The sequence below is a fragment of the Kogia breviceps genome, chromosome X, assembly GCF_026419965.1.
Source record: "Kogia breviceps isolate mKogBre1 chromosome X, mKogBre1 haplotype 1, whole genome shotgun sequence".
Classification (NCBI taxonomy): Eukaryota; Metazoa; Chordata; class Mammalia; order Artiodactyla; family Physeteridae; genus Kogia; species Kogia breviceps.
This window is the reverse complement of record NC_081330.1, coordinates 127,564,372-127,587,062: the sequence shown is the minus strand read 5'-3', so window position 1 is coordinate 127,587,062 and position 22,691 is coordinate 127,564,372. Positions and strand designations below refer to the sequence as shown.

The 22,691-nt window shown below is 44.4% G+C and overlaps 1 protein-coding gene across 2 annotated transcripts in view; it reads left to right on the top strand.

Annotated features, from left to right (window-relative positions):
* WWC3 (WWC family member 3) overlaps positions 1–22,691 on the top strand; it is a 127,975-nt gene that overhangs the window by 66,097 nt on the left and 39,187 nt on the right. For both annotated transcript variants that reach the window (XM_059050094.2, XM_067022972.1), the window contains 3 exons: positions 4,385–4,514; positions 7,555–7,701; positions 11,341–11,414. In XM_059050094.2, the coding sequence (XP_058906077.1) occupies positions 4,385–4,514; positions 7,555–7,701; positions 11,341–11,414 (351 nt within the window). The remainder of the gene's footprint in view (positions 1–4,384; positions 4,515–7,554; positions 7,702–11,340; positions 11,415–22,691) is intronic.

Below are 22,691 nucleotides of genomic sequence, written 5' to 3'. Positions count from 1 at the left end.
GTAGGCTCAGTAGCTGTGGCGCACGGGCTTAGTTGCTCCGTGGCATGTGGGATCTTCCCGGACCAGGGCTCGATCCCATGTCCCCTGCATTGGCAGGTGGATACTTAATCACTGTGCCACAGGGAAGCCCTTCTCTTGACATCTTAAGTTGAACAACAAATATGGACACTTGAGGGCAGCGGGAGAGGGAGGTTGATGAGAATCATCTTGAAGATGCCTTCTTAGTGGTGTGCGGTCAGCATTTGAAGCTGTGCCTTCTTTTGTCTCTAACCATTTCTTTCAAAGGCAGCCAGTAGAGAGCACCAGTTTACTTTGGGGCCACACCTGACTGGCTGTGGGGGTGGCCCTCAGATTTGACACAATGTGAGTTTGGAGGCCTTGACCCTGAATGTATTGCTAGCCCGGCAACAGAAGAGGATGAGTGTGGTGTGAGGGGCCTCAGTGGGAAGCTCACTGTGCCTCTTACAGGCTGTGTGACCTTGAGCAAGTCACTTAACCTTCCCGAAGCTGCTGCAAAATGTTGAGGGGTGAAAAGTAAAGGCTGTGTGGTCTGTGTCCTGGGTTTTTTTGTTTGTTTGTTTGTTTTACCCTGGGTGTTCGTCCCTTCAGGCTGCTATAACAAAGTGCCATAGAGCGGCTGGCTTATAAACAACAAAAATCCATTTCTCATAGTTCTGGAGACTGGAAGTCCAAGATCAGGGTGCCAGCATGGTCAGGTTCTGTGTCTGGTGAGAGCCAGCTTCCCAGTTCACGAATGGCCATCTTCTCGCCGTGTCCTCACATGGCGGAAGGGGCTGGGGAGCTCCCTGGGGCCTCTTTCATAAGGGCACTGATCCCATTCATGAGGGCTTCTCCCTCATGACCTGACCACCTCCCAACGGCCCCGCCCCCTGATCCCGTCACCCTGGGCATTAGGAATCCAGCACGTGGGTGCTGGGGGGACAGAAGATGCACATCACGTCGCACTGCGTAATAACTTGTGTTCTTACTAATACCACCTTTTGTTGAGCCCTTGTCAACTTTCCGTCATCTTATTTGAGATGTATAAGCACTGTTTTGAGCTCTTAATTAAAATTAAAAAACGAAAAAGCTCTTTGGCAGTCACAGATGTTCTGATTTCCTTCATGTAATGGAATATATTGATATTTTAGAAAGTACCAAATCACTGAGTGTATCCTCCGAATTTGACCAAAGTTTTAGAGGGAATTTGGAAAAAGGGAGAAAACTCCCAAATAAGTGAGTTTCGCAGATGCAGTGGAAGAGGGTTCCTGTCCTTTGAAGTTTTTGTTAGATGATAAAGCATACGGACCCTATCTTGGCCACTCTGAGCAGGAGTGCCCCCAGGGGGTAGCAAGGGCCATCTCTGCACCTGGCGGTCCAATTCGGACTTGATAACTGCGAGATGTAGCTTTGAATCTTGGCTGTGCCAGATCTTAGCTTGTCCTCTTGGGCTACTTAATCTCTCTGAGCCTCAATTTTTCCATTATAAAGTCTGAGAAGATTGTGCTCATCTCATAAAACTGTTGAGGGGATTAAATGAGATGACAGACACAGAGCATGCAACAAGACTCTGTCACCGAGTAGTAGGTGCTTGATACACTGAACTATTTTAATGTGCTATTTATATAATTATATAATTTAATCAAATAATATGTACTGTATAAAATATGGCTATATAAGGTTATATTTATATAATAACAACTTTTTACATAATTATATATTCTACAATAATACATAACTATTTTTAAACAATAGTGTTTCAGAGATTCCTAGAACTTTGAGATCATCTTCTCTAATAGCTTTCACACTTTTTAACTGTGGAATCTTTTCGCCTTTCCTTCCCCTCAAATGACACCTTCTGTGGAAGCAGACTGTGTGAAATGTAGCGAAGGGAGGGGCTTGCCGAAGCAGGGGTGAGGGTCCCCGAACCCTGTGTGGGTTCTCCCTTTACTCCAGCTCACCACTCCAGGACACCCTCGGGACAGAGTGAAGACAGCTGCTCTCGGTCAATCTTCTTTCCTTTTCGAGGTCTCAGAGCCACCTGGGTGGAGCTGAGGTCAGGGCCCAGGCCCGTGGCCTTAAAGTTGAACTTTCGTTCTCCGAGGCGCTTTGCAGTGTCTGCCGATGAGAGGCATTACAGGGCTGCAGGTCCCCCTCCCTGATGGGAATCGGGGCCTGTTTTCCTCCAGGTAGCGGCCATTCCCATTGGAGCTGCTGGTGCCTTGACGGGCACCTGGCGCGGTGCCTGGCTTTACTGATGGCCGCACTTAGGCTCTGTAGCTGCTCAGAGCTATAAGGAAGTCACAACACCTAAGTACGAAGCTGGAGCTGATGTGGTTAGCGTCTTACGTTGCGGCCTTAACAGTGGGTGTGTGTCTATACTCTATGACCATTTGATTAGCATGGGTGGTTAAGGAATTGAAAACATTTTGTTCAGTGCAGTAGAGTTTCATCTCTCTATGTGGGTGTCAGTGTCACGTGACGATCCCTTTGCTGTATTTCTCATTCCGGAGGAGCCAGTAGGCCTGGTTAGCAAAGGCATTGGTCATTAACTGTTACAGGGAAATCACACTTTTTTTGGCCTTGGGTTTTTTGTATGGAAATGATGTAACCCTTTTCTACAGACTTCATCAACCTACGTGGGTTGTGGTTTGTGACATTAAATGAGGTGTATTGGAAGGCCTTTTATCAGAAGATGGATATAAGGAGATATTATTACATAAATGAGTCTGGATTCTCTCTGCAAGAAAAATTGGGCCACTTCCTAGACAGATGCAGTGCTGGGAGATGGATGGCCTTTGTTCCTGCCTTGCATTAGAGGCTCCTGGTTCTCCATAGAACAGCTAAAATGGAAAAACACATGGCCAGGCCATGTTGGGATGTAGGGGTGTCACCTTTCAATGTGTGGGGTCCCCCAGTGCATCTGTATCCGCTCTCCAAGGAAGAGGACTCGGGACCAGTTTTCATAAGTATTTTGTTGGTTGCAGATGGCAATCATAGCAGTGCTGTTGAGCCCTGAAGCCCTATTCCAAAGGGAGGGAATGATTTCCTGCTTGTTCTCTCATTCCAGTGGTGCTGATAGCTCAGATCAGCTCTGGTGCTGAGTTTTGCTGTGAGTTGTGACATTTGTGGCCAGGAATTTGTTAATGATAATAAAGTACCGGAGTTGGTGAATTTTTTACTTTTTCTCCCCTGAGTAAGTAGACTGAGCATTATCCTGAGAATAATAATCAGCACAGACATTATACGCCAGCTCTCTGCCAAGTAAGCCCTCTTCTTACATTTCTCATTAAATGGCAGGGACATTTTTAGTGTCTTCATTTGAGGCATGAGGAAACTGAGGTTCAAAGAGGTGAAGTGTCTTTGCCAGGGTCTCACTGTAGAGCTGGAGTGTCACTTGTACTCACCAGCATGCCAGGATGCTCGTGTGAGTGGAACATAAAGGAGTTTGGGCTGGCCGTTAAGGATCTGGATTTTCGGGTAACATGGGAGAAGCAGCTTAGAACTAGAATCTGTGCCATGGTGGATCTGGAACCTGAAATGCAAGCTGGTGACTTTCCAGAGAAGGAGTTCATTCTGTTTCTGGACCAAAGTCTCTTCTTCAGCCCCGAGGGCTTCCAAGGCTTAAGACAGGTGTGGAAGATGTGACCAAGGACGGTCTACAGGAGGCTGCCTGCTCTTTGCAGGCCAGAGCCAAGCCTAGTCTCGGTCAGCGCTCTTGCTTCCACCACCCAGAACCAGGCCCTGTGTGCCCAGGGGTGGGCTGGCTGGAAGGAAGTTAGCTTGAGTGGGAAGCATGAAGGAAGGAAGGATGGATGTTTGAATAGAAGGGGAGGAGTAGATTGAGAGAGTGATAAATTAGAACCAGAATAAAAGAAAGATAGAGGAGCCATAAGAGTTTCCAACTTTTGTACAGGGTGTCCCTGTTGAAAGTTCACTACTTTTTGCTGTTTCCCATATATTCTTCTTGTACACAGATTTCATTCGTATGTTTATTTAATAGACATTTTTGACCACTAAGCCACATGCTGGGGATAAACGAATAAGACATGCTCCTGCTCTCAGAGAGGGAAATTTAAAATTTCAGGAAATTTTTAAGCCAGTGAACTTGTTGCTTAAGCATTAGTAGAGGCCACGGGAACCCTGCCTGGAACGTCCTCACCTGCAGAGGATGCTCTTGGAGCAAAGGGAGCCATCCACCACCAGTCTCATGTGGTGTTCACCACAAACAAGGAAGGTCGTATGGGATCTATATTTTTCTTTGTCAAAACATTGTTTTTAACTGTTTCCCACCTTTCTATGAAGCTTTTAAGTTTGGGGTGGTTATTGTTTAATGGAACGTTGTAATCTCGCATAGAATGACTCATATTTCTTTTCGAACCAGGATTGATCGCAAGATGTCAAGTGCTCACACCAACTACAAACTGGATGAGGCTCAGGCCATAATGAGTGAGCTCAGGACCATCAAGAAAGCCATTTGTACAGGCGAGAAGGAGAGGCGGGACCTGATGCAAGTAAGAGGCCCGGGTGCCCTTCAGAGCCCATGTCCGTCTGCCCACCTGCTTGTCTCTTAACTTTATTGAAAAAGTTAAAAAAATATATATATATATTTATATTTACTATATATATTATATATTTATTATATAATACATATTTTAAAGACATACATGTATGTGTAATATATATGTATATATGATATCGTCTGTATATGTGTGTGTACATATTTATAAATATTTAAAAATATGCGTATTAGTTTCCTAGGGCTGCCATGACAAAGAACCACAAACCAGGTGGCTTAGAACAACAGAAGTTTATTCTCTCCGAGTCTGGAGGACAGAAGTCTGATATCAAGGTGCGGCAGGGCCACGCTCTGTCTGAAGGCTCTAGGGGAAGCTCCTTCCCTGCCTCTCCCAGCTCCCGGGGGCTGCAGGCAGTCCTTGGTGTTCCTCGGCTTGTAGATGTATCACGCCAGTCTCTGCCTGTGTCATCACGCGGTTTCCCGTGTCTCTGTGTATGAATGTTTTCTTCTTATAAGGACACTGATCACTGGATTAGAACCTGCTCTAATCCAGCGTGACCTCGTGTTAACTCGATTCCATCTGCAGGCCTTCCTTCCAAATAAGCACACATTCCAGGTTCTGGGGGGTTAGGACTTCAGCGTATCTTGTTGGAGGACACAATTCAGGCCACAACAATGGGTGATACATTTGTATTGTTAAATAATCAAAATAATTCAACGTCTGTTGTAAGAGTCTTGCTGTCACCCCATTCTCTCACCTCCTGTAGCTGCTTTTATTAGCTTCTTGTACACCCTTCCAGTGTTTATACAGACATTTGAAAGTGAACACGTGGCCAGCTGCCCTCGCAGAAAGCCGGGCCTGTGCCTGCTGCCCTGCGGTAGCTTCCGCACCTAACCATTCTGCCCTGTACCTTTTCCCGTCTCTGGACTCAGACTTCCCTCCTTCCTGGATATGGCTGCAGAGTATTCCACCATGAGGACAGACTTTTTTTCATTGTAGCTTTATATTGCTTTATTTTTTTGCCCCTTGAACTCCTGCAGTTTCTATTATTTTTAGAAAAAGCTGAGTTTTTGCAGCGACCCATGCGGGGCTCCTGCTCCGTGCCGGAATGCATCCGATGCTCTCTGTTGTTGCTTTTCTTTTCGGCTCAGTACACCGAGTGAGCACCTGGTGCTGGGAGGCCTTTGTCTCGATTCTGTAGCATGTAAGACACAGAAGGACGTGGGAGCAAAGCTCAGACTCGCAGGCCGAGTGCAACAGGTGCGCACGTGACTGCCTTGCCCGGCAGTGCTTCCTAATGTCAAGGGCGTGAGGCTGGAGTGTCCCTAGACTGCTCGTTCAGTTGCAGATTACCAGACCCTACCCTAGGTCTCCTGGAATAGACTGTCTGGGGTTGGGACCCAGAAATCTGTATTTTCAGATGCCCTGTATTTCCAGGTAATGAGAGCTAAATGGTCACCTGTTAGATTTTCTCCCAGGCCTGGTAGCAAGGAGAACAGCTGCCGTCTGCCAAGGCCTCTGTGTGCCGCACTGGGCGAGGTGCTCTGTGGACATCACCCATGTGGTCCAAGCCCCAACCCTGGCGTGGACCAGGTGGTACTTCACCCCAGGGACGCGGAGGCCTCGCCCGGGACGTGGAGCTGGTGTCCTTGCCCCGTTCTCTCTGAGAGCGCAGAGCTAGCCAAGCCACCCAGTTGCTTCGAGTGGGTTCCCCACCACAGAGGCTGGAGATAGAATTTCTGGAAGAAGCTTCAGACCCCAGCGTCTACTCTGAGACGCTCCAGGGAGACGCATAGGCAATGTCTTCATCTAGTAAAATCAAATAAATGGTTTCATCTTTCTTATATGACTGTAGCAATCTTGGCCCATTCCAAGACGCCTTTGTCTAGATCCAGAGGCAGCTACCTGGGGTACACTGCACGTGGGCGTCCAGTGTCTGCAGGAGTATCTGCTGAATGTGAATGCATTCACAAGTCTTTTATTTAAAAACATTTTTTTTCATGTTTTCCTCTTATTTTTTTAGATTTCTTTTTATGGGGGTGTAGTTGCTTTTCACAGGTCTTTTAAAAATCTTAGCAAATCTGATTTCTCTTTAACTTTCACCCAAAAGGGTTCCCTGTACCAGAATTTATGCTTACTCTAACTTTTGGCAAACCGACATCCATATAAGATGACTTTTGACCCTGTAACATTTTGACTGAAAAGCCAGGTTATAAGAATATGTAAATATCGTCTGGGAGCTCTTTTCACCTTCTGTGTGGTACTGAAGATCTCAAGGCGGCATTCATCTGTGTTGGACTTATTTATCGATAGACTATTTTGGATGGAAATACTTTCCCCCCTCCCCTTTGCTCCATTGAGGTACACTTGACAAATAAAATTGTATAAATTTAAGGTGTACGTGATGGTTTGATATACACATCTATTGTGAAACGATTACCACAATAAAATTAGTTAACACATCCATCACGTCACATGGTTACCTTTCTTTTTACGTGGTGAGGACTTTTAAGATCTACTCTCGTAGCAACTTGCAAATATGCGCTACAGTATTGCTAACTATACCTACCATGCTGTGGACATGAGGTTCATGAGATCCGGGGACTTATTCCCCTCACAGCTGGGACTTGGTACCCTTTGACCAGCATCTCCTCATTTCCCCCAGCCCTCCAGCTCCTGGCAACTGCCTTTCTACTCTCTATTTTGAATCTGGCTTTCTTGGAGGGAATGCTTATTTTTTCTTTAGGAAACACAAAGGTTTAAAAAACAGTAAAAATGGTACCACAGTTGTTCTCTGTATTATTCACCTGCTGCCAGGAGGACTCAGTTGCCATCTGATTTAAATTACTACGAGTTTCATGAAAGGTGTATGTGCTGATCGACATTTCTTTTGAATCTCATGAGAATGGAGTTGGGGCCGGCCCACTCTCCAGTAATGAGGCTGCCGACCCGGAACAGGAAGGAAATGACCGCGGTGACAGGGAAGAGAAGCATCGCCATCGCTGTTCACGTCTCTTGTTTCATTCTGTTCCAGAGCCTGGCCAAGCTGACCGATGGCTTCAGGAATAGCTGTTCTCTTACCGACCCTCTGCAAGAGTTCCCTCCCAGTGCAGGCGCACTGGGCGAGTCTTTACCTCACCAGTTCTGCGATGCTGGGTCTCAGACCGAGGTCATCAGTGAGGTACGCTTACTTGGCAGGGGGAGGAACCGAGTGTGCCCAGAGAGGAAAGGACTGCTTTTGTGTGGCCGTCACCCATTTCTTTAACTTTTCCACTTTCCCTTCAAAAATGTTTTGGCTTTTGTGTCATTAAGTTTGAAGAATGAATATTGTTTTTCACATCTAGCCATCTTGAAGGTTCAGGGGCCTGGGAGGCAATTGAACGGCTTCTTATACCGCTATCCTTGTGATTCGGATTCTTAAAAAAGGCAGAATCCTTTTGAGAGTTGAGTCTAGCTGTTTCTTGGCAGACATATGACTTTTTAGAGCATGGATCAGCTAACTTTTTCTGCTAAGGTCCAGATAATAAGTGTTTTAGGCTTTGCTGGCCCTGCAGTCTCTGCCGTAGCTACTCAGCTGTGTTGTCATAGTACAGAAGCAGCCGTTGGCCCTATGTGAATGGGTGGGTGGGGCTTGTTCCAGTAAAATTCCAATAAAACTTTATTTACAGAGAGAGGTGCTGGGCTGGATTTGGCCTTTGGGCCATAGTTTGCTGAGCTCTGGCTTAGAGCAGTGATTTTTCAGAGGCTTCGTGGCTGTGTCACTCTTGGGTTATACTTTGATGCTATTTCTTACTCTTCTAAGAGAATGTCAGGAAATTGAATTGAATTGAAATTAATTTTGTTTGGGACTTGCAAGAATTTCCTAATGCCCCTTTTGATAATTAGTAAAGCCTGGAGTTAGCCACAAAAACAAAACTGGCAACCATCATTTGAAGCGGGCTGGTGAATACTTAAAGACACTACTGTTGGAATGTCATTGAGTGAAGTTTTACATTTATTTGTTACAAATGGAAAAACAGTTTGGATGGCTTCTTTTTCTTAGGGCTTACTAAGTAAAGGTGAAATATCAGTGGAATGCAGAATGCCTTCCTAAAATTAAATAAATAAAAAACAAAAAGAAAGGAAAACCATTCACTAAAAAACTCTGGATTTTAAATAATTAGCTGATATTTTAAAATGTCGACAAATAGTGCCTCTTTGAGGGGATTATAATATAGGAAATAATGCCTCTGTGTCTTGGATGTCCTGAACTGCCCTATTTGCTGTGTTCCCCTCATTGTTCTCAAAAGTACACTTGGACATTTTTTGACTAGGTATCTTGGTTTAAAACAGAGAAGAATCTGTAAGTCGAAAATGTCTGGCATTTTTGCCTAAAGATTTTGGCATGAGAGAAGGAAAGAAGTATGATACTTATTGAATTCCATGAATAATTCATTGCTGCTCAACATAAGGTTAGAATTAGAATATTTAGAGACTCAACTAGTTTGAGAGCAACAGGTAAGATCGAAGGTTCTCTAATGATTTAGGTAAGACTTTCTAAAAATGTCAGGTGGGGAGTGACTGGTTATACAGCTATAATAACTTCAGCATTAAATTATCATTGTTTATGAGTTTACTGGGGCTGGCCCTGGCAGCTTCATGGCTGTTACCTCAATTTAAGTAGTGGTTTCCATCTTCTTTTGACAGACGAGGGGGTCAAGGTGCCAGGTTACCTAAGGTCATGTAGCCAGGGAGAGGCAGGTCTGGGTTTGAATCAATGTCTCTGATCCCTAAACCTCTGTGTTTTCTACTACATCATGTTATAGAAAAATATATCAAAAGGCTATAACTGCATTAGTTAGCTACTGCTGCATAACAAAACACCCCCAACCTAGCATTTTAAAACAGCACACTTTTATTATCTCACATTTATTCTGTGGATCAGGAAACTGGGCTGTGTCCTCTGCTTCAGGGGCTCTCAAGAAACTGCAGTCAAGGTGTCAGCCAGGGTTGCAGCCTCATCGGAAGGCTTTACTGGGAAGGGTCCACTTTCAGGCTTACATGATTGTTGGCAGGATTCAGTTTCTCACAGGTTGTTGGACTGAGGGCTTCTGTTCCTTACCATATAGACCTCTCTAGCACATCAGCTTGCTTTGTCACAGTGTGGAAGCCAAGAGAGTCTCCAGCAGGAAGGAAGTCACAGTCTTTTGTAATCTAATCACAGAAATGACTTCCCATCATCTTTGTTGTATTCTGTTGGTTAGAGTCAAGTCATGGGTCTAGCCCACTCTCAAAGGGAAGGGATTTCACATGGGATCAATCCCAGGAGGTGAAGGCCATTGGGGGCCATCTTAGACGTCTGCCTACCTCACGTAGTTATCACTTTGAGTTAGTTTTGTGGGATGGGCATTGATGTAATCAAACATGCTTTTGGAGCCCATGGCTTTACAAGCACAGATTTGTAAGCAGTACAAGCCTGATGTTGGAATTTAGCAGTTGGGGTACATGTTGTAGGGCTATGTAGGATCCATGAAGCAGGAACCTGTTGGATCCGTTTGGCTGTAGGCTTTTTTTTAAATTAAAATGTCCATTTTATTCTCACAGAAGAGTGCAAAGTCAGAGCTTAGAGGTCCACAAATAGCATTGAGAAGAAGTTAAAGAAATGACATTTATTTGTCTTGATGATGAGTCGGCTTTAGGGGTCTCTAATGAAGAAGGTGACAAGTAGCTCATTTCCAGTGTAGAGAGTTTCTGCAGATGCAGTGCTGCAGCCTAAATGCATTTACATTGAGGACACTGTGGAGAGAGGCCTTGGGTGAGGCTGCTGAAATGTGTAGAATCGTGACACATCTCATTGGTGAATGCTTAGTCTCCTATAAGGCATTTCTTCTTGCCATTCAAGGTGACAAAGATATAAGGAAATTCCCCATTGCCCTGTCTCAAAACTCGTATCAGTGAACTCATCGCCAGTCATACAAGTAGAATATTTCCAAATATTTGTTGACACAAGGTCATTTAAAAAAATAAAGACTTAGTAGTGGTTTTAAGATATGGCCGGGTAAGGTCAGATCTACAGATGGAACCGATTTATTGAAACTAGAGTCATGTATTTCCAGGAATGAAGGAAGAAGTAATCAAGGTGAGCTGCAGTTACCTCTCATACAGGTCTTGTTTGTTTTGTTTGGGAATTTGTTGGCTTCGGTGTAATTGGTATGAAAATACTGAGGTGCAACTAGTGATAGCATCAGAGCTCCTCATTCGAACTCTTGACTGCTGATGCGAGGCGGCCAGTCCCAGGCTTTTCCGTGCTTTCCTTCCATCCTTTTACCTTTGATTCTTTGATGGGCTGCATAGCAGTCGAAGGAGTCCCGTAGCCAACACCTCACACAGCTAGTACGTCTTCTTCAGATCTTGTGACTTTTTAGAAGAACACCATTGTTTTGTGTTTACCGAGAAATGAGCATATACTACAGTAGGCGGGGTGAATTTTTTTGCTTTTGTATCAACTTTGAGGAATTCCCTATTTCTCTTAAAACTTAATTTGTTGTTGTTGCTTGGAATCACACAATAGATGAATATACTTCCACTGTTTAAAAAAAAAAAAAAAATCCACCAGTGTTGGGACAGCAAAAGTCTTTCCGGCCCCACTCCCAACCTCCACTGACCAGAGGTGGCAGCTGTGATTCGGTGTGTTTCCTTCCAGACCTTTGAAAAATGGCAATTGGAAGGCCAGTTAAAATATTCTTCATTGTTGCTGGAAGTTTAAGTGAATTTTCTATTTTGAAAATTTATGTTTTTAATGTGTCTCCCCCATTTTTTTTCTTTCTTCTGTTTCACAAAGTTCGTCTTTGATGATAAAACAAGGCTTGTGGACCGAGTCAGGCTTAACTGGCAGTATGAGGAAGCCAGAAAGAGGTAAGAAGCTCCTTTTTCAAACCTTGCCTCCTGCTTACTTCCTTTCTCCTGTGGAAAGCGGTTTTGCGGAGTTCCAACGTGTGATTTATCCACTTTTTTTTTTTTTTTTTTTTTTTTTTTTGCGGTACGCGGGCCTCTCACTGCTGTGGCCTCTCCTGTCGCGGAGCGCAGGCTCAGCGGCCACGGCTCACGGGCCCAGCCGCTCCGCGGCACGTGGGATCCTCCCGGACCGGGGCACGAACCCGCGTCCCCCGCATCGGCAGGCGGACTCTCAACCACTGCGCCACCAGGGAAGCCCTATTTATCCACTTCTTATCAGAAACCAGTGTCTGATAGAGTACAGAATTAAGGTTCTTCATTTATGCGTAGCTTCTGAATACATGTGACAGAATTTCATGTTCATTAAAATGTGAAATTCTCAATATTGCAAACAGTTATGAAGATGGGATTTAATAAAAACAGAGACTTTTCTGGCTCTCCTTATCCTCTCAGGTAGTTCAGGGCCCACTCCCTGCCTTCCGACTGAGCCTCAGTCCCTCAGACCAGCTTAAGCACGCCTGGTTTTTGAATATGTGGCTTCTTATTCCATAGGTTAATGGAAAAAGCCATGTATCTTGGGTTAAAAGACAGTTTAGAAAGGATTAGGTCAATGGGTGATAGCGGTACCTAATCTACATCATTCTGATGGAGAGAACTGAAAGTCGCTTCTGTTGGCCTGTGTTGTCCATCACCCACCTTCTGAAAATCGAGACGTGACCTTGTTTGTGAATTTTCAAAATGTGTCTTTCCCTCCCTCCCTCCCTCCCTCCTGGTCTCAGCCAGGGTTCATGGGCAGCACTGCCAGGCGGGCTGCCGGCCTCGCAGGCACAGTGTTTTCAGCCTGTCACCTTTCTCCCCATGTGCACCGTGTTCAATATTCTGACCCTGCCCTAGCGTTCATGTTCTTTTTTAAGGGACTTTCTCTCTTTTGTGCCTTCTGGAAAGAGTCTTAAAACCAAATTATTTCAAAATATATGCTTTGGAAAGCTGTGAAGCCTATCTTTTTCAAAAAGTTTTTTTTTTAAACATCTTTATTGGAGTATAATTGCTTTACAATGGTGTGTTAGTTTCTGCTTTATAACAAAGTGAATCAATTATACATATACATATATCCCCATATCTGCTCCCTCTTGCATCTCCCTCCCTCCCACCCTCCCTGTCCCACCCCTCTAGGTGGTCACAGAGCACCGAGCTGATCTCCCTGTGCTATGCACCTGCTTCCCACTAGCTATCTATTCTACGTTTGGTAGTGTATATATGTCCATGCCACTCTCTCACTTTGTCACAGCCTACCCTTCTCCCTCCCCATATCCTCAAGTCCATTCTCTAGTAGGTCTGCGTCTCCATTCCCATCTTACCCCTAGGTTCTTCATGACCTCTTTCTTTTTTCTTTTCTTATATTCCATATATTTGTGTTAGCATATGGTATTTGTTTTTCTCTTTCTGACTGACTTCACTCTGTATGACAGACTCTAGGTCCATCCACCTCACTACAAATAGCTCAATTTCGTTTCTTTTTATGGCACAGTAATATTCCATTGTATATATGTGCCACATCTTCTTTATCCGTTCATCTGACGATGGACACTTAGGTTGCTTCCATGTCCTGGCTATTGTAAATGGAGCTGCATTGAACATTTTGCTACATGACTGTTTTTGAATTATGGTTTTCTCAGGGTATATGCCCAGTAGCGGGATTGCTGGGTCGTATGGTAGTTCTATTTGTAGTTTTTTAAGGAACCTCCATACTGTTCTCTATACTGGCTGTATCAATTTACATTCCCACCAGCAGTGCAAGAGTGTTCCCTTTTCTCCACACTCTCTCCAGCATTTATTGTTTCTAGATTTTTTGATGATGGCCATTCTGACCAGTCTGAGATAATATCTCATTGTAGTTTTGATTTGCATTTCTCTAATGATTAATGATGTTGAGCATTCTTTCATGTGTTTGTTGGCAATCTGTATATCTTCTTTGGAGAAATGTCTATTTAGGTCTTCTGCCCATTTTTGGATTGGGTTGTTTGTTTTGTTGATATTGAGTTGCATGAGCTGCTTGTATATTTTGGAGATTAAGCCTTTGTCAGTTGCTTCATTTGCAACTATTTTCTCCCATTCTGAGGGTTGTCTTTTGGTCTTGTTTATGGTTTCCTTTGCTGTGCAAAAGCTTTTAAGTTTCATTAGGTCCCATTTGTTTATTTTTGTTTTTATTTCCATTTCTTTGGGAAGTGGGTCAAAAAGTATCTTGCTGTGATTTATATCATAGAGTGTTCTGCCTATGTTTTCCTCTAAGAGTTTGATAGTTTCTGGTCTTACATTTAGGTCTTTAATCCATTTTGAGCTTATTTTTGTGTATGGTGTTAGGGAGTGTTCTAATTTCATACTTTTACAGGTAGCTGTCCAGTTTTCCCAGCACCACTTATTGAAGAGGCTGTCTTTTCTCCACTGTATATTCTTGCCTCCTTTATCAAAGATAAGGTGACCATATGTGCGTGGGTTTATCTCTGGGCTTTCTATCCTGTTCCATTGATCTCTCTTTCTGTTTTTGTGCCAGTACCATACTGTCTTGATTACTGTAGCTTTGTAATATAGTCTGAAGTCAGGGAGCCTGATTCCTCCAGCTCCATTTTTCATTCTCAAGATTGCTTTGGCTATTCAGGGTCTTTTGTGTTTCCATACAAATTGTGAAATTATTTGTTCTAGTTCTGTGAAAAATGCCAGTGGTAGTTTGATAGGGATTGCATTGAATCTGTAGATTGCTTTGGGTAGTAGAGTCATTTTCACAATGTTGATTCTTCCAATCCAAGAACATGGAATAGCTCTCCATCTATCTGTATCATCTTTAATTTCTTTCATTAGTGTCTTATAATTTTCTGCATACAGGTCTTTTGTCTCCTTAGGTAGATTTATTCCTAGATATTTTATTCTTTTTGTTGCAATGCTAACTGGGAGTGTTTTCTTAATTTCACTTTCAGATTTTTCATCATTAGTGTGTAGGAATGCCAGAGATTTCTGTGCATCAATTTTGTATCGTGCTACTTTACCAAATTCATTGATTAGTTCTAGTAGTTTTCTGGTAGCATCTTTAGGATTCTCTATGTATAGTATCATGTCATCTGCAAACAGTGAGAGCTTTACTTCTTCTTTTCTGATTTGGATTCCTTTTATTTCTTTTTCTTCTCTGATTGCTGTGGCTAAAACTTCCAAAACTGTTGAATAAGAGTGGTGAGAGTGGACAGCCTTGTCTTGTTCCTGATCTTAGGGGAAATCGTTTCAGTTTTTCACCATTCAGGACGATGTTGGCTGTGGGTTTGTCATATATGGCCTTTATTATGTTGAGGAAAGTTCCCTCTATGCCTACTTTCTGCAGTGTTTTTATCATAAATGGGTGTTAAATTTTGTCGAAAGTTTTCTCTGCATCTATTGAGATGATCATATGGTTTTTCTTCTTCAATTTGTTAATATGGTGTATCACATTGATTGATTTGTGTATATTGAAGAATCCTTGCATTACTAGAATAAACCCCACTTGATCATGGTGTATGATCCTTTTAATGTGTTGTCGGATTCTTTTAGCTAGTATTTTGTTGAGGATTTTTGCATCTGTGTTCATCAGTGATATTGGCCTGTAGTTTTCTTTCTTTGTGACGTCTTTTTCTGGTTTTGGTATCAGGGTGATGGTGGCCTCGTAGAATGAGTTTGGTAGTGTTCCTCCCTCTGCTGTCTTTTGGAAGAGTTTGAGAAGGATAGGTGTTACCTCTTCTCTAAATGTTTGATAGAAGTTGCCTGTGAAGCCATCTGGTCCTGGGCTTCTGTTTGTTGGAAGATTTTTAATCACAGTCTCAATTTCAGTGCTTGTGATTGGTCTGTTCATATTTTCTACTTCTTCCTGATTCAGTCTCGGCAGGATGTACATTTCTAAGAATTTGTCCATTTCTTCCAGGTTTTCCATTTTATTGGCATAGAGTTGCTTGTAGTAATCTCTCATGATCTTTTCTATTTCTGCAGTGTCAGTTGTTACTTCTCCGTTTTCATTTGTAATTCTATTGATTTGAGTCTTCTCCCTTTTTTTCTTGATGAGTCTGGCTAATAGTTTATCAATTTTGTTTATCTTCTCAAAGACCCAGCTTTTAGTTTTATTGATCTTTGCTATCGTTTCCTTCATTTCTTTTTCATTTATTTCTGATCTGATCTTTATGATTTCTTTCCTTCTGCTAACTTTGGGGTTTCTTTGTTCTTCTTTCTCTAATTGCTTTAGGTGCAAGGTTAGGTTGTTTATTCGAGATGTTTCCTGTTTCTTAAGGTAGGATTTTATTGCTATAAACTTCCCTCTTAGAACTGCTTTTGCTGTATCCCATAGGTTTTGGGTCGTCGTGTCTCCATTGTCATTTGTTTCTAGTTTTTTTTTTTTTTTTTGCCGTACGCGGGCCTCTCACTGCTGTGGCCTCTCCCGTTGTGGAGCACAGGCTCCGGAAGCGCAGGCTCAGCGGCCATGGCTCACGGGCCCAGCCGCTCTGCAGCACGTGGGATCTTCCCGGACCGGGGCACGAACCCGTGTCCCCTGCATCGGCAGGCGGACTCTCAACCACTGCGCCACCAGGGAAGCCCAAGTTTCTAGGTATTTTTTGATTTCCTCTTTGATTTCTTCAGTGATCACTTCGTTATTAAGTCGTGTATTGTTTAGCCTCTATTTGTTTGTATTTTTTACAGGTCTTTTCCTATAATTGATATCTAGTCTCATAGCATTGTGGTTGGAAAAGATACTTGATACAATTTCACTTTTCTTAAATTTACCAAGGCTTGATTTGTGACCCAAAATATGATCTATCCTGGGGAATGTTCCATGAGCACTTGAGAAAAATGTGTATTCTGTTGTTTTTGGATGGAATGTCCTATAAATATCAATTAAGTCCATCTTGTTTAATGTATCATTTAAAGCTTGTGTTTCCTTATTTATTTTCATTTTGGATGATCTGTCCATTGGTGAAAGTGGGGTGTTAAAGTCTCCTACTATGAACGTGTTCCTGTCGATTTCCCCTTTTATGGCTGTTAGTATTTGCCTTATGTATTGAGGTGCTCCTATGTTGGGTACATAAATGTTTACAATTGTTTTATCTTCTTCTTGGATCGACCCCTTGATCATTATGTAGTGTCCTTCTTTGTCTCTTGTAATAGTTTTTATTTTAAAGTCTATTTTGTCTGATATAAGAATTGCTACTCCAGCTTTCTTCTGATTTCCATTTGCATGGAATATCTTTTTCCATCCCCTCACTTTCAGTCTGTTTGTGTCTCTAGGTCTGAAGTGGGTCTCTTGTAGACAGCATATATATGGGTCTTGTTTTTGTATCCATTCAGCCAGTCTTTGTCTTTCGGTGGGAGCATTTAATCCATTTACATTTAAGGAAATTATTGATATGTATGTTCCTATTCCCATTTTCTTAATTGTTTTGCATTTGTTATCATAGGTCTTTTCCTTCTCTTGTGTTTCTTGCCTAGAGAAGGTCCTTTAGCATTTTTTATAAAGCTGGTTTGGTGGTGCTGAACTCTCTCAGCTTTTGTGTATCTGTAAAGGTTTTAATTTCTCCATCAAATCTGAATGAGATCCTTGTTGGGTAGAGCAATCTTGGTTGTAGGTTTTTCTCCTTCATCACTTGAAATATGTCCTGCCACTCGCTTCTGGCTTGCAGAGTTTTTGCTGAAAGATCAGCTGTTAACCTTATGGGGATTCCCTTGTGTGTTATTTGTTGTTTTTCCCTTGCTGCTTTTAATATGTTTTCTTTGTATTTAATTTTTGACAGTTTGATTACTATGTGTCTTGGCGTGTTTCTCCTTGGATTTATCCTGTATGGGACTCTCTGTGCTTCCTGGACTTGATTGACTACTTCCTTTCCCATATTAGGGACGTTTTCAACTATAATCTCTTCAAATATTTTCTCAGTCCCTTTCTTTTTCTCTTCTTCTTCTGGGACCCCTATAATTCGAATGTTGGTGCATTTAATGTTGTCCCAGAGGTCTCTGAGACTGTCTTCAGTTCTTTTCATTCTTTTTTCTTTCTTCTGCTCTGCAGTAGTTATTTCCACTATTTTATCTTCCAGGTCACTTATCCGTTCTTCTGCCTCAGTTATTCTGCTATTGATCCCATCTAGAGTATTTTAAATTTCATTTATTGTGTTGTTCATCGTTGCTTGTTTCCTCTTTAGTTCTTCTAGCTCCTTGTTAAATCTTTCTTGCATTTTCTCTTTTCTATTTCCAAGATTTTAGATAATCTTTACTATCATTATTCTGAATTCTTTTTCAGGTAGACTGCCTATTTCCTCTTCATTTGTTAGGTCAGGTGGGTTTTTATCTTGCTCCTTCATCTGCTGTATGTTTCTCTGTCTTCTCATTTTGCTTATCTTACCGTGTTTGGGGTCTCCTTTTTGCAGGCTGCAGGTTCGTAGTTCCCGTTGTTTTTGGTGTCTGTCTCCAGTGGCTAAAGTTGGTTCAGTGGATTGTGTAGGCTTCCTGGTGGAGGGGACTCGTGCCTGTGTTCTGGTGGATGAGGCTGGATCTTTTCTTTCTGGTGGGCAGGTCCATGTCTGGTGGTGTGTTTTGGGGGTGTCTGTGGCCTTATTATGTTTTTAGGCAGCCTCTGTGCTAATGGGTGGGGTTGTGTTCCCGTCTTGCTAGTCGTTTGGCATAGGCTGTCCAGCACTGTAGCTTGCTGGTCGTTGAGTGAAGCTGGGTCTTGGTGTTGAGATGGAGCTCTCTGGGAGATTTTCACCATTTGATATTACGTGGAGCTGGGAGGTCTCTTGTGGACCAGTGTCCTGAAGTTGGCTCTCCCACATCAGAGGCACAGCACTGACTCCTGGCTGCGACACCAAGAGCCTTTCATCCACACAGCTTTCGCGCTGCCCTTGTCTCCAAGCTCCTGCCTCTGCTCCTCAGGCCGCATCTCCATGGGAGGTGGGGCTGCGTGTGGACCTTTTTTTCTTTAAATTCTTTTTTAAAAATGTGGAACGCTTCACGAAAACGTTTCTTTAGTCTCACATGAACTGCTGTCTGGGGGGACAGGGAGGAGGAGCGAATGCCAAGCAGGGTGAGGGCGTAGTTGTGAAAGCGAAATAGTTGGGCCTGCTCAGTATGGTGTATCATTCAGGGATGTCTGGAAATCCGCTTTGTTACCTTTTTAGCAAATGTAAAAATAGCAACAGAAGCAGATCATCTGACTCCCTGCTGGAGGGCCAGCTTGAGCTGCTGTGGCCTCTGCCCAAAGCCTGTCTGCCCGGTCCTCCCGGCTCTTGCTGTTCACGATGTCCTTGATGTGCTCAAGGCGGGCACTGCACTTCCACGCAGACTGCTTCCCTCCTCGCCTGCTTCCCCAGCCTCACGCATCCCTTCTTAGGAGCTCGCTGGCTGGCGTTTGTCAGCTGCTGTTGTCTCTCCTCAGTATTCCTTGGCTCCTTCCTGCATGTTTCTGCTGCACTGTGTGGGTATCGGAATTTGCTGTGTTGTATTAAACTGCAGAAAATGGATGGTTGCTACACTTAACATAATCGTTACCGTTCTGCTGTGACATTTACCAACCACAGCAAGTGATTTCTTTGTTTTCCAGAGATGATGTCGGTACAGAGTGAGTAACTTTTTAAATATCGAGATAATACATTTGGGCGGAAAGTCCATTATTTAAGAAAATTATGCAGGGGAGGACACTGCACTTCACCAGTATCTTCTAAATGGAAGGACTATTTCAGGGTCACCAGAACCTTGTTAGGAAATGCACTGCAGCTGCAGAGGAGGGTCCTGTCCCCAGCGCTTCAACTTTTGTGGGACATTAGGGGCTTCTCAGACACGCCTTTCTGGGCTGCGTTGGCTGCATTTAGAAATCAGAGATGCGTTGTAAAGACGTCCTGGGTTGGCTCACACAAGCACTGCCTTGTTCTTTTCTCACTAGCACAATGGTTCCCAATTGTGGGGCGGGGAATGGGGGAGGGGTGCTACGGCCCAACTTCACCCCACCCCCCACCCCCCCCCTCCCCCGTGGACTTCTGGCCATGTCTGCAGACGTTGTTAGTTGTCGCAGCTCTGGGGTGGGTGCTACTGGCACCTAGTGGGTAGAGACCAGGGATGCTGCTCAGCATCCTACAGCGCACAGGACAGCCCCCAACAAAGTCATCCAAATGTCACTAGTGCTGAGGCCGAGGACCCCTACCCTGTGCTGGAGGATTGTGACGTCTTAGCCAGGCCATCTCTGCCTCATTTCCCTATGGCAGATCTGTATGGGTGACCCCAGGAGCTTCACACACATCCCACAGCAGTGGGCAGAGAAGCTGCTGGAAGGCTGGGAGGTTATACTTCTGCCCAGCACCTGCCCTGTTCCAGGTATTTCAAAGAAATTCTGTGGTTTATGTGATGTCATAAAGACATATGGTCTTTGGGACTTCACTGGCAGTCCAGTGGTTAAGACTCCGTGCTTCCAATGCAGGGGGCGAGGGTTCAATCCCTAGTCAGGGAACTAAAATCCCACATGCCGTGCAGCTCGGCCAAAAAAAAATATATATATATATATGTGTATGTATGTATATATATATATATATATATATATATATATATATATATATGGTCTTTAACCTGTTTGGGAGATAAACTCCCCCACAGCTAACAGAAATATGTGAGGATGCCAGTGGTCGTGCCTGGGGGTGGGGATACCCCAGGCAGTATCTGGGGGGCGTGTGCACGCGCACACACTACATATATGTATAGACGCAGAGTTCAGAAACATGCACATATATGCTTGTACACCTATGTACACATAAATAATACATGAATACGTTGTTTTTGTCAAAGATGCAATCAATACAGACGTCCCATCTTATCCTCCTCTCTAATCCTACCTCTCACCATTAATGATTTGCTGTGAAACCTTCCAGTTTTTACCTAAACATTTAAATAAATTAAGCTCAATATAGTTAAATACAGTATATGATATTGGTTTTAGCCATCCTCTATGGATGGACATCTAGATGATTCCCGTTTTTCCTTTTCACATATGGTGCACATCTATTTACAGTCCCCAGCCTTGCAGAGATGGCTGTTTCCTTTGCCAGATACATAGCAAGAAAATGTATGGGTCTAAAGACGTGTGCATTCAAAGTTCGGATAGATACCAGTGAATTGTCTTCCAAAATAACGTACACACTTTACACTGCCACCAATGGCAATTGAGGGCCCTGATTTCTGCATCTCCTCCTCATGGTTAAATATCACCATTCTTTGTACATTTTACTGGCGTGATGGGCACAGGTGTTCTCTCAGTTGTCACGTGCTTTTTCCCTGGTGAGAATGGTGGACTTTGGCACAGATGGTGCAGTTCAGCATAATTTTGTGTGACTTTTGGTTAGTGCAATTGCAAGGTCTAAATTATTTTTCAGACAAGTGCTCCTTTCAAAACATGTTAGATCCCATCATCCACTAAGGGGTGGGTGTGGGTTTGGGGCCCCCCCGGGGGATGTTTTGGGTTCTCGTGACTGGAGAGAGGGTACTGCTGGCATCCCGGCGGGGGAGCCCAAGGATGCTGCTAAACAACCCACAATGCACAGGACAGCCCCCACAGCAGAGATGTGGGTGGCCCAGAGTTTCTTTTTGCCTTCGAGAAACCTTACTCTTGAGCTTCTTATCTTGCTTCGAAATCCCTACTGTGTGTGGACATCACGGGCTCAGGAGCAGGTCTTCCAGTGACTCAGGGCGTTAGCCTCGTGCAGCCACGTTGGCCCCCTCGCATGCCAGGTCTCAAACCTGCCAGGCACGCTCCTGATTTAGTGCTTGGAGTTGGCAGAATAATGCTGCCCCAGATGTCCTAATCCCCAGACCTGTGACTCTTTGCCTTCCGTGGCAGAAGGGACTTTGCCGATGGCCTCAAGCTAGAGATCTTGAGATGGGGAGATGACCCTGGATTATGTAGATAGGCTCAGTGTAATCACAAGGGTCTCTGTAAGAGAGAGAAGCAGAGAAGGAGATGTGAGGGTGGCAGAGATCAGAGTGATTCAAGGCCTCGAGCCAAGGAATGTGGGCAGCCCTTGGAAACAGCTGCGAAATGGATTCTTCCCGAAGCCTCCAGAAGGATCACAGCCCTGCTTGCCCATTTTTGACTTCTGACATCTGGAACTGTAAGGTAATCATGTGTGTGTTTGGGGGGGTTTTTTTTGGGTTTTTTTTTGCGGTACGTGGGCCTCTCACTGCTGTGGCCTCTCCCGTTGCAGAGCACAGGCTCCGGACGCGCAGGCTCAGCGGCCATGGCTCACGGGCCTAGCCGCTTCGTGGCACGTGGGATCTTCCCAGACCGGGGCACGAACCCATGTCCCCTGCATCGGCAGGCGGACTCTCGACCACTGCGCCACCAGGGAAGCCCAGGAATTCTTAATATGAATTTATGAAAGGACTCCAGTGGCTCTGTGAGACTACTGAAGTTACATGCAAAACTTTAGGCTTGAATGCGGTACGCGGGCCTCTCACTGTCGTGGCCTCTCGCGTTGCGGAGCACAGGCTCCGGACGCGCAGGCTCAGCGGCCGTGGCTCACGGGCGCAGCCGCTCCGCGGCATGTGGGATCCTCCTGGACCGGGGCACGAACCCATGTGCCCTGCATCGGCAGGTGGACTCTCAGCCACTGCGCCACCAAGGAAGCCCAGTGAGTGTTGTTTTACGCCACCAAGTTTTTGGTAATTTGTTACAGAAACAAAAGGAAACTAAAACAGTGCCCTTGGCCCTCGCTGTTTCCTCTGCCTGCAGTGGAATGCTTTGCCTCAAATGGTCCCATGGCCTCTGCTCTCCTGGTCACTGTGTCAGAGACACTTCCCTGATCGTCCTGAATAAAGTTGCACTCCCATCCCCACCCCCATCCCCCTGATTCTCCCAGCAAATGTAATCACCCAACCTGTTTTGTACTCATGTGTTTGCTTTTTTTATCGTCTGTCTTTCCCTGCAGGAGTGGGAAGCCCATGAGGGCAGGGGTTTCTGTCTGTTTAGGTCATTGCTATAATTCCAGCAGCTGAGTACTTGGTGAATATTTATTGAATGAGTAAACAGGGGTCTGCTTTGGTCGCACTTGCTCTTTGGCCTTCACCCCTGCGAGTGGGCGAGTGGACAGAGTCCTGGGGCCCAGTCAGCTCCAGGCCACCTGCTGTGTTCCTGGCTCCCTTCCCCAAGGCCCTCGTCCTGGTGTGAGCCATGGGATATTTCCCCTTGACTTAAGGGGAGAAAGG